Source organism: Nomascus leucogenys, chromosome 9 (genome assembly GCF_006542625.1).
Source record: "Nomascus leucogenys isolate Asia chromosome 9, Asia_NLE_v1, whole genome shotgun sequence".
In the NCBI taxonomy this organism is placed as follows: Eukaryota; Metazoa; Chordata; class Mammalia; order Primates; family Hylobatidae; genus Nomascus; species Nomascus leucogenys.
The window spans coordinates 64,436,357-64,449,048 of record NC_044389.1 but is presented as its reverse complement, the minus strand read 5'-3'; the positions used below and the strand labels follow the sequence as shown (position 1 = coordinate 64,449,048).

The window sequence follows — 12,692 nt, the reverse complement described above, 5'->3', positions numbered from 1 at the left end:
CAAATTAATTAAAATTACGATAAGGGTCACAAAGGAGAAATGTTTTCTGGAATTAGAGCATAGAGGCAAGTCAATATAACCCAGTGGAAATTACAGTTGAGCTGGATACTGAAGGGAAGATTGGATGAATTTAGAAAGGAAAGTGAAGAGTTGGATGCCAGGAGGTGGATGTGTGTTTTTGTTGTTGTTGTTGTTTGTTTGTTTTTTTATTGGAAGAGAGAAGAGCATAAGGAAAGGTTCTGGGACAAGAGAGAACTTGATATTCAAGGTGCTAAAAGAAGGAGGAAAATGGTGCAATATAAATTGAAGAGGTAGGAAGAGGCCTGGCCAAGAAGGGCCTTCTAGACCAAAGTGAAATTTTAGTCTGCATCTAAGAGCAGTGGGAAACTTCTGAAGTGTTTGGTTTAAAGAGGAGGAGAACAGAGCGGAAGGATCATACTTCAAAATTTTTTAAAGAGCTCTCTCAGCCATCATATCAAGAACAGATCTGAAGGGGGGAGCAAGAATCAAAAATCTTCCACATTTCCAAGGAAGAGATGTTTATGAGGGAAAGTAGAAAGAAGTGGGAGTTACTACTTCTATAAAGATTTGTTGATTTCCCTAACCCTTACCCCCTCTACCTTCAAGTCTGGTTTAGAACTTCGTTCCTGTGTTCCAGTGAAACCCTGTGTTTTTCCATTTATTCTACACAACAACCTTGCCCAATGGTCATTAGTAGTATCTCCACTTGGTGTCTCAGGAAGTTTAAGGTTTGGAAAGGTGTAGCAACATGCCCAAGTCTCTGCGAGTAGTAGATGGTGGAGCCAGGACCAATGAGAAGGGGAGATGAAGGCATGAGAAGGAACAGACGGATAAATAAGTATAGTGTATGCATGGGAGACAGTAGAAAATTTTAGCTGTAACAAAAAGTTAAAGTTGAGATAGGAAGACAGGTTAAGGCCAAATTGTAGTGCAAAATTTACACCAAAGAATAATGCATTTAAAAGCAGAGCTCAAAAGTGGTGAATCCTCCTTGTGCCTTTTGGTTCTGAGTGATACCCTAACCTAAATTAACTGTCTCTCCTTGCCTGTCGTCCACACTCTTATCATGTCCTTCCCTTTTCTTATAATCCTAGCAAGATTCTGTACTTTTTGGTGCACTTCCTCACTCCTCCACTTCCTAGAAACGTGCCAGTTATCTAGCTCCACTTCCATTTCCAACCAATGGATAAGTTCCCATGATTTCTTCAGTCTGTCCCCTCCTCTCTAGTCTTTCTGCTACTTTGCTAGTGCCGATATCCAGACATTAGCCTACCTTTCCTGGTTGTGGTACCAGCAGCCTAAATAGTTGCCTGGTTTGCAGTCTTTCGTCCCCTCAAACGCATCCTCCTCTCCACTAAGGAAATCCACTGAACATTGTTAAAAGAATCTTGTAGTTCTTGCCTTGCACCATCTCTCACCAACCCAGTATCACTTGGGAAGATCTAACAGCACCAGATTATCTGTGGTTCACAAAAAAAGTCTTTTTAACTGCTTTTATAAAAAGCAATTCTTTTTATTCCATACCTCTTTTCTTGCACTCGTGAGATTTCCTCCTCCTCAAACAGCATACATCTCTTTTCATATCCTCAGACCTGCCATCCTCTCCCACCCCACACCACTTCATTGTCACCTAACTTTTATTCTGTCCCCTTATACTCAGCTCCAGGGTCACCTCCTCCTGGAAGCCTCCCAGCAACAGGGGGTTCCTTTGTGTTAGATGCTCCTCCTTTTGCTCCCCCTGCATCTTCTGCATACCTCTAGCCTTAATATGTACCACTTCTTTTAAATAGAATTTGTTCACTTCTTTCCCCAACTACACTTTGGGGAGCTCCTTGAGGGTAAGGCATAAGATATCCCCAGTGCCTGCTCAGCACTGCCATGCAGAACCCCACCCCTTCAGATGTCTGCATCTGATTTGTCACTGGTCACTGCAACACCCTTTCCCCAGTTCATTGGAAAACCTTTCCTACACTGACTACCTTCTGCTCTGAGTCATTTTCACCCATATTGAAGCTCTTTTTTTTTTTTTTTTTTCCTAGGATGCCTTATATTCGTTGGCTAGGGCTACCATAATATAGTACCATAGACTGGGGATCTCAAGCAATGGAATTATTTCCCCTCACATTGCTGAAGGCTAAAAGTCTGACATTGAGGCATGGGCTGTATTGGTTCCTCCTGAAGCCTTGCGGATGGCTGTTCTTTTCCCCAAGTCTTCACATGGTCTTTCCTCTGTACATATCTGTACACTAATCTCCCCTTCTTATGAGGACACCAGTCGGATTGGATTAGAGCCCACCCTAATGAGCTCATTTTAACTAATTACCTCTTCAAAGACCCTACATCCAAATACAGTCATATTAATATTTGTCATGTTCTGAGGTACTGAGAGTTAAGACATATGAATTTGGAGGGAAAGTCATTTAACCCATAAAATGCCTCTTACCCATTAATACCTTTCCCCAAATTTGCTGCCATTCTCAAGCAGCTCCCACCTGCAGAGATGCAGGTTACAGCATCCCTGCCTCCCTCTTTCCCTGTTATTGAAAGCACTGTTATGAGCTGTTTGTATTTCAACCCCCTTGGACCTCATAGATATGGGATTTCGTGTATGAAGTTGACCTCCAGTGATATATGGGAACTATGGAAAATTATTTCTTCTTCTATGTGATGCTTTCACATGTCTGAATAGATGACTTCCTATTTTCATTTCCCTTCTTATTTTTCCAAATGCCTATAGAATCTAGAGTTTATATCATATAAGTGAATGGACTATCGTGTGCTGTAATATCACATGTTGTGGTTTGACATTCCAAAGACATGTATAAAAGATGGTTGATTGTTTTCAGACAAACAAAGAAGATTGGATCTTCCTTTTTATAAAAAATAAAATAAAATAAAATAAAAACAAATTATGTACTATACTTTTTGTTGCTGAAGAAATGAGCCACAAAGAGATTACATATCAAGTAAGTGTCAAAGCCAGTTTTCAAATTCAGGTCTTCAGACTACAAAGCCAACAATGTGCTTTTCACTATATCATTATCTTATTTATAAGGAACTTAGAAGCAGACATAAATATATTTCATAAGCACTTACTTTCATAAGCCTATGCCTATTTTATTAACTCAATTGGTTACTTTTAAAAAATATTTTAAATATTTGTTCATTGTTGAAACTTTCATTGTATGTTTTATTTTAAATGAGCTTAAAATTTATATTTATAATTATGGTTTATAATAGAAAAGTATTGAATATGTTTACAATTTAAAAGTAAACATACTCATTTAAACTAATAAACTTCTAAATAATCTATTTTGTACCTTTTATAATTTTTATAATTGTTACGCTTTTTATTTAAGCATTTAAAAAATAATTTCAACTTTTAGATTCAGGGGTACATGTGCAGGTTTGATACATGGGTGTATTGCATGATGCTGAAGTGAGGGGTAAGAATGACCTTATCACCCAGGTAGTAAGCATAGTACCCCATGTGTAGTTTTCCAGCCTCTGCCCTCCTTGCGCTCTCCCCACTCTAGTAGTCCCCAGTGTCGATTGTTTCCATCTTTATTTCCATGAGTACCTAATGTTTAGCTCCGACTTGTAAGTGAGAACATGTGGTATTTGGTTTTCTGTTCCTGCTTTAATTCGTTTAGGATAATGGCCCCCAGCTGCATTCATGTTGCTGCAAAGGACATGATTTCATTCTTTTTATGGCTGTGTAGTATTCCATGGTGTATATGTACCACATTTCCTTTATCCAGGCAGCTGTTGACAGGCACCCAAGTTGATCGCATGTCTTTGCTATTGCAAATAATGCTGCAATGAACATATGTGTTCATGTGTCTTTTTAGTAGAATCATTTATTTTCCTTTGGATATAGACTCAGTAAGGGATTACTGGATTGAATGGTAGTTCTGTTTTAAGTTCTTTGAGAAATCTCCAATCTGCTTTCCACAGTGGCTGAACTAATTTACATTCCCAACAACAGTATTTAAGTGTTCCCTTTTCCCCACAGCCCTGTCAGCACTTGTTGTTTATTGACTTTTTAATAATAGCCATCTGACTGTTGTGAGATGGTATCTCTTTGTGGTTTTGATTTACATTTCTCTGATGATTAGTGATGCTGAACATTTTGTCACGTGTTTGTGGTCACTTGTATGTCGTCTTTTGAGAAGTGTCTGTTCCTGTCTTTTTGTACTTTTTAATGGGGTTATTAAGTTTTTGATTACTGAATTACGTTTTTTAAAGATTCTGGATATTAGACCTCTGTCAGATAGTTTGTGGGTCTTTCTCTCATTCTGTAGGTTGTTTACTCTGTTGATAGTTTCATTTGTTGTGCAGAAGCCCTTTAGTTTAATTAGGCCCCACTTGTCAATTTTTGCTTTTGTTGCAATTGCTTTTAAGGACTTGGTCATGAAGTCTTTGCCAAAGTCAGTGTCCAGAATGGTGTTTACTAGGTTTTCTTCTAGGATTCTTATAGTTTGAGGTCTTACATTTAAATATTTAACCCATTTTGAGTTTTGTATATGGTGAAAGGTAGAGTCCAGTTTCATTCTTCTGCATATGGCTAGCCAGTTATCCCAGCACCATTTATTGAATGGGGAATCCTTTCTCGATTGCTTATTTTTGTCAATTTTATCAAAGATCGGATATTCATAGGTGTACAGCTTTATTTCTGAGTTACCTGTTCTGTTCCACTGGTCTGTTTATGTTTCTGTTTTTGTACTAATACCATGCTCTTTTGGTTACTGTAGCCGTACATCATAGTTTAAAGCTGGGCAAGGTGATGCCTCCAGCTTTGTTCTTTTTGCTTGGAATTTCCTTGGATATTCAGGCCCTTGTTTGGTTCCATATGAATTTTAGAATAATTTTTTTTCTATTCTTGCAAAAAATGACATTGGTAGTTTGATAGGAATAGCATTAAATCTGTAGATTGCTTTGGGCAGTATGGCCATTTTAATAATATTGATTCTTGAAATCCATAAGCATGGAATGTTTTTCCGTTTGTTTCTGCCATCCATGATTTATTTCAGCAGTGTTTTGTAGTTCTCCTTGTAGAGATCTTTCACCACCTTGGTTAGATGTATTCCTAGGTATTTTATTATTTTTTGTGGTTATTGTAAATGAGATTGTGTTCTTGATCTGGCTCTCAGCTTGAACATTACTGGTGTACAGAAGTACTACTGATTTTTGTACATTAATTTTGTAGCCTAAAACTTTACTGAAGTCACTTATCAGTCATAGAAGCCTTTTGGTAGAGTCTTTAGGTTTTTCTAGGCATAGAACCGTATTGTCAGAAAAGAGAGATAATTTGACTTGTTCTTGTCCTATTTGTATGCCTTTTATTTCTTTATATTGTCTGATTTCCCTGATTAGGACTTCCAATACTATGTTGAAAAAGAGTGGTTAGAGTGGGCATCCTTGTCTTGTTCCTGTTCCTAAGGGGAATATTTCTAGCTTATTTACATTTCTATAAATTGTTATACTACTTATAAATACACATTTTTATATAAAATTCTTATAAAATTAGCAAAGAGCTAAGTTACAGTACTTAGAAAATATCTGCTGATTGACAATAGGTGAGGAAATCTATTTATTAAATTATAATAGAGATTCACTGATACCTGCTATTCTACTCTGAAGAAGGCACCAGGGAAGACTAACAAGAAAATATTTTTTATTAACATGAAAAATAATAGTACCACTTATTATGTAAGTTTATTTGCTGGACTGAATTTTAAAGTCCTCCAAACAAGCCTATGATATAGGTATTATTCCCTTTTACATTTGAGGAAACTGAGGCTTAGCAAGGCTCAGTAACTTATGGTCTCAAAGGTAGTAAGCTATGGAGCTGACATATTTCCGACTCCATGCTCACTGTCTCACTGTGACACAAGCTGAAGAAATTATAGGATAGAGACATAGTCAGCGATTACTCATTGAAACCAGGAACATATTGGGTACAGGCACTTGAAGCCAGTGAAGCTCATAAAAGGGACATTGGTCATCTGACACTGAGTTACTTCACCTCTGTGATGTTTAGTGTTCTAACTTATAAATATGAGGTTGATGATGGCAGTTCTTCAGGGATTTGCTGTTAAGCAAAAAAGAGTTGGATGTATGTGTGTGTGTGTACATACATATGTACTATATCTCTAAATACATATATATATAGTACATACATATGTACTATACCTCTAATATATATGCATATATAGTACATATGTATATATGTATAAATGTATAGTACATATGTGTATATATTAGAGATAGCTGTATAAACCAGTTCGATCCTTTTGAAAAGCAATAATTGGATAGTAAATAAAAAGAGCCATAAAAATGTCTATATTTTTGGCTTGGAAATCCTACTTCTAGAAATATATTCTAAAGAAATGACTCAAAAGACAAAAATAAGACCATATGTAATTAAAGGGAGAAAATGGAAATGATAAAAATATATATCAAGATATAAAATACGTTATAGTCTATGTTGATGGAACATTTTATAGTTACTAAATATTACAACTCTAGAGACTATGCAACAAGACAAAATATGTAATATGTGGTGCTAAGTGGATACAAGAGGTTAATACAAAGTGGTGTTCTAGCTTAATACACATGCATTTGGACAAAGCCTGGCAGAAAACTCCAAGATATGTGAGTATGGTGAAGGGAATGTGCCGTCTTCTTTCAGATGTCCCATTAATGTGTAGTGTTTCTTGTTTTAATGTTCTTTGTAATTGTAGCCTTGTGGTAAGTACAGGTGGTGCTGAAGATGCATGAAATATGGGGAAGGAAGGTAACCGCACAAGGGACATTTTAAAAATCAGCATGCAAAACAACCAGGAAATAGAAATTTAAAGGCCAAAATGTAGCAGAGCATTTAAGGGAAATGGGTACTGAGGGAGGTGCTGAAGAATGCATTAGCAGGTCAGGCTCTAACAAGATCCTGCCAAAAAAAACTGGAAACCCAGAATGCTTGTGAGTTTGTTCTCCCCTGTGACCTTCTTTCTGCTGGCAAGCCTGTGATAATAGCCGAAAAGGAAGGAAGAAAGTGTAGCAGTATGCACAGTTTACTTAAGCTCACCAAAAACTGTACTCGACTGTAGAAAAAGGAGGAAGTCTGGTCAAGCCTGAGTGAGTCAACATTTAATCGCCCTCCACCCAGTTCTCCTCCCTTCCCAAGGCCACCTCAGCTTTATGTCTGTGTGCTTGACCCTTCCAAGGGAGGAACTCCAGCTGTGAGGGGAGGGACCAGCCCAAATCCCTATTGGTTGGTCTCAACAACCAGGTTGAGGGGCCAGAGAGAGCGGGGGCCAGGACAGCTGGTGATGATCTACATCATATCCCCTTTTAGGAATTTTCTTTTTCCTCTGTTTCCTCTGAGTATTTGAAAGGTCACAGCTCCCTCCATATCCTAGGCCCCAGAAAGAGCCCATAGCCTTTGAGCAGTGTGAGGAACAACCAAAGTGCTTTGTCATCAGTTTGTTGAAAGGTTTCTACCGAAGCAAGGTGCAGTTATTTTTGCTCCTTGAATAATGAATGACAGGGTGAGGTTGGAGATGGGAATAGCAATCTTTAAGGTAGAATCTGCTTCCGTCTCAAAACAGAACATGCTGTTACTAGCCTTGAGGTGTGGGGAGGAGGGGCAGGCATTGGATGGATGTGAATATCCTTGTTTTATATGGAATATAAAATCAAGACTTCTGTGAGAGGAGGCATTCTGTCAGAATTATTAGGATAATTTGGGCTGCCTGGTGACTCAGCCTTAAGCAGATGCCACTTGGTCTGATCCCACTGCTCAATCAACTAGCTGAGCTTGCCAGATGATCCTCACATCTTTATTTCTTAAAAACCTTGATTATCGCTTTCCTTTTGCACCAGAAGTTGCTCTTGTATTTCAGGCATTGGGATAAACACTGAAGGCAGTAATTACAGTTAAAGGCCTTAACAACTTCTTTGGTCTCCTTTAAGGGGTCCAGTCTGGAAAGGTAACCCCAGATACCTTTCACGTAGAGATTTCTGAGAAGTTCTGTAGCTTTTTGGAGTTCTGTAGCTCTGAAGTTATTATGGGAAGAAGATAAGGGGACAATTACCCTCATTTTCCAGAGATCTGGAGAGGATGGCTGGTTTGCCTGAGGCTTCAACAACTTTTCTCTACTTCCCTGCTAGTCTCCTTATTCCAAGTCCATCCTCAGCACCCACACCCCCACATTCCACAAATGGCGAGTTAGTGTGAAACACTGTTAAGCATCAGTCACCCAGACTGCGTGTGTGTACATACATATTCACTGTATCTCTAATACATATAATACATATATACATAGTACATACAAAACCCTGTAGGTGGGAAAAGCCTGAAATGAGGATAGGGGATAGGAAAATGGGAATGCTATTTAATAATAACTGTATGTCCCTCATTGTTCTGTGTTTTGCATATGAACCCACTGTTTCAGAAGTTCCCTTTTATGTGTGGCCCAGACTTATGTTTTCCTACCAAATAAATAATTTATAAGTAAGAAATCTATGTTTTCCAACTGCTGGGTTGTTTTGGTCTTAGGTATACCCAGTGTAAATGTATCAGGGGAATGTTTGGTCTAAAGAAAATCAGGCTGCATAACACCCTAAGAAAGCTAGTTACATGTTGCCATAGCAACTGGAGGAGCCTCAGAGTGAAGGGCAGAGTTCTTTAGATTCATCTACTGCCTCTGCAGATTGACTTCCTTGAAACAGAATCATGTTTCACAATCATCAATACTGAACAGCTATTTTCATTTTTAAAAAGTTACAACCTTAAGTTGGTATATTTTGGCTTTTTCTCTGGTGCCATTCAGTATCTTTTTACCTTTGGAAGGTGGGAGTTGGTAATGACATCCTTTGAAACTTTTATTCACGTACTCACTAATATTGCTGGGACCTGTGCCAGTGGGGTTTGATGGTAATTACTCTTTGATGGCTGGAACATGACCTGTGAAATGAGTTGCTGGTCTCACTTTAACTCCTAATGGACAGAAATCCGCATGTCTCAGAACCCAACTATAACCCTTGTTTTCAGACCCCGGGAAGAAGTTAGCAATTTGAATGGCTTCTCCTGAGGGTAAACTATAGGGTCTGTTCCCCAGGAATTATACTTTGCCTTTCTAGACCACAGATATCATTGCAATTAGTCTCAAAATACTCTGTGAGATGTGTGTGAATAACACAAACCACATTTGCAGACAGGGCCACCCTTTGAGAGTACAAGTAATTTGCCTTAGGGGAAGGGGGTAAGATAATTAGTAACAGCAGGAGTAGAGATTCCAGAGGTTCATACTCCATTCCTTGCTAAGTCCACAGGAAAAAAAACCTTCCTTTTACTCAAGAAACACAGCCAATTAATAGACAGTGTGGGTGGGGATGGGTCAATATTTGTTGATTAATTTTGAAAGTTCGTTTTTATTTTATGGGGTTTATTGGTACCTACTATTAAGTTTTTTTTCCCCCAATAACAAGTCTCTTGATGTCTTCTCTACCAAGACTGAAAAAACTGGGTGAAAAATGTGTGTAGTGAGAACTGGGGCTGGAGGTTGGAGAGGGCTGGATTTAGTGGGGTGTTTTAGAAATTAGTAAGGATATAAAGAAAAAGATTCGGCTGACAAAAGAAATAATTAATTGAAAAAAAAGAGCACACACATAGTGTAAGACCTGTTTTAGATTGTGAAGGATACAAGGTAACTAAAGCACGAGTTCTGTCCTCTGTAGCTCACATTCACAGCAGATAGTGACAAGTACTCTGTTTCAGTCAATTTTCTGCTGCTATAACAGAATACCACAGACTGGGTAATTTATACAGAGAAGCTATTTATTTGGCTCATGGTTCTGGAGGCTGGGAAATCTAAGACTATAGCACCAGTATCTGGTGAGGGCCCTCCCATCGTGGAAGGTGAGAGGAAGTGAGCACATGAGACAGAGAGAAAATGGGAGTTGAAATTTTCTTTTATCATGCGCCTACTCCAAAGATAACTTAACACATCCCCATGAATACAGCATTAATCTATTTAGGAGGGGAGAACCCAGATAGCCTAGTTACCTCCTAAAGGCTTCATCTCTTAATATTTTTACAATGGCAATTATGTTTCTGACATAGGAGCTTATAGGGGGCACATTCAAACCATAGCACACTCCAATAATAGTATTTTGGGACTTGGTAGGGAGAAATTCATTCTGACTCTAGTAAGAAGTAGAGAACAATAGTGAAATGTTTCATAGGGAATTTGAGCTGGGCTTTATAGAACAAGTAGGAATTCACAGGCAGATATTACAGAAAGGCTATTTTAGGAATCGTGAGCAGCATAAAGAACAGCATAAATTGGAGACATTCGCAAAAATAACATGGGCCAATGTGACTTGAGATTTAGGGTAAACTATAGGGCAGAGTTGGAGTCAAAACTGAAAAAGCAAAGACTCTTTGGGAGGGCTCTAATAGCAGGTAGAGTACTTTGGAAATTATCCCATATGGAATCAAAAATTTGGAAACCAGAGGGTTACATGGGGTCACTTCGTTTGTTTGTTTGTTTTGAGATGGAGTCTCACTCTGTCACCCAGGCTGGAGTGCAGTGGCACAGTCTTGGCACACAGCAACCTTTACCTCCTGGTTCAAGCAATTTTCTTGCCTCAGCCTCCCGAGTAGCTGGAATTACATACCTGGCTAATTTTTGTATTTTTAGTAGAGACAGGGTTTCTCCATGTTGGCCAGGCTGGTCTTGAACTCCTGATCTCAAGTGATCTGCCCACCTCGGCCTCCCAAAGTGCTAGGATTATATGCATGGGCCACCGCGCCTGGCCGGGTCATTGTTTCTATGCAATGATATGTTAGTAAAGTTATTTTTTAAAAGATTCGCATAGTCTGATCCATGTTCTAAAAAGATATCTTAAGAGGTGAACATATTGTGAATTTATGTCAACATGTGTGTATTAATTCCCTCAAAATGTCATAAATGGTGTCCCTGTACAAGTTTAAATGGGTTTGCACAGGCTGCAAACTAAAGAAACCATGCAAAAATGCTGACTCAAGTATTTCAAGTGACAACTATCAAGTTTAATGTGACAACTATCAAGTTTAAATGCTTGCGGCACTGTTGTATCAGGAAAATGGATCCATGCAGCAGGAAAGCCAGCCACATCCCTGAAATTTCCCTTTCTGTGTTTCCTTTCTTGCAGGAACAGCAATGGAAACCTTCCATGTACAGCAGCATAACTCCAGTTTGCTTTCCAAGCCCTCTGATTGAGAAGCCAATAGGCAAAGTAAGAATGAACCTACTTTTATCAGACACTATGATTCGAGCCAGTTGGCTGTTATTTCTTTTTGCCTTGAGCTATTTCGGTGAAATAATAAAATTGATCTTATAAAAGCAACTGATATAATTCAAAGTTTGTACTATCTGGTTGGCCTTAGTAGGACTTTCTCAGGCAAAATGTTGAGTCTGAGAAAACTTTGATCCGAGAGTCCCTGTCCTCAGTGTCTGCCACCACACCCATCCCAATGGCATCCTCCCCATCTTCCTTCACTCTTCTGATCTCTCCACTCTGATTCACCTTCCCCTGCCTGTGGAAACTTACAAGAAAGAGGGTGCTTTTAGTCACTGACATCTTCATGTGGAAATCAGCCACAATACTAACTGTACAATATTTGTCATTTAAACTATCTTGCGGACTTTGCCTCTAGAAACTACAGACTTTGCCTCTAGAACTACAGGTATATGCTAAAGAACTACAGGTATAAACTAAAGACTTTGCCTCTAGAAACTACAGGTATATGCTTGAACTGCTCCTGTTCTGAACCTGCAATCACAGCATCAGTCCCATCGGGGAGTATAGCGCCCTAAAGGAAGAGTGTGGGGCTCTCTGAAGCCAGCTCACCTGGCCTCAAGTCACAGGTCTGCCATTCATGGGCTGTGTGACTTTAGCAAGTCCCCTGTTAAAAAAGAAAAAAATCCAGTCAAACAAAAACTCATCATAATGGTACCTGCCTCATGGGGCTGTTACAAAGTTAAAATTATTTATTTATTTATATGTATTTTTGGAGACAGAGTCTCGCTCTGTTGCCTAGGCTAGAGTGCAGTGGTGCGATCTCAGTTCACTGCAACCTCCGCCTCCTGGCTTTAAGCAATTCTCATGCCTCAGCTTCCCGAGTAGCTGGGACTACAGGCATATGCCATCACACCTGGCTAATTTTTTGTATTTTTAGTAAAGATGGGGTTTTGCCATGTTGCCCAGGCTGGTCTCGAACTCCTGAGCTCAGGCCATCCACCCACCTCAGCCTTCCAAAGTGCTAGGATTACAGGCGTGAGCCACTGCGTCCTGCCTAAATAATTTAATATAAATCTATAAGAGCAAGGAATTTTTTTTTTAATTTTTACCTATTTTGTCCACTATGTATTCAGGCACTCAAGGAGTTATGCAAATGAATTAAATACATGAATAAATGAAAAGCTAACTAGTAAGCTTAGAGAAACTACATCCCCAATTTGCTTATCTCAGGAAATAGAAGAAGGAGGTATTGTATTTCATGAAGAGAAACCAAACTCTGGTGAGTAGATCAAGCACATCTTCCAGGTATACCTTAACAGAAGGATCACAGTGCCCCTGGGATTCTCACCACCTTCCTGTCCTTTGCTACTGCAGTGCATCTC

At 39.0% G+C, this 12,692-nt stretch overlaps 1 protein-coding gene across 1 annotated transcript in view; it reads left to right on the top strand.

Moving 5' to 3' along the window:
* RASGEF1B (RasGEF domain family member 1B) overlaps nucleotides 1-12,692 on the top strand; it is a 625,168-nt gene that overhangs the window by 440,451 nt on the left and 172,025 nt on the right. Inside the window, exon 4 of the mRNA XM_030819061.1 lies at nucleotides 11,221-11,304. Within this exon, the coding sequence (XP_030674921.1) occupies nucleotides 11,221-11,304 (84 nt within the window). The remainder of the gene's footprint in view (nucleotides 1-11,220; nucleotides 11,305-12,692) is intronic.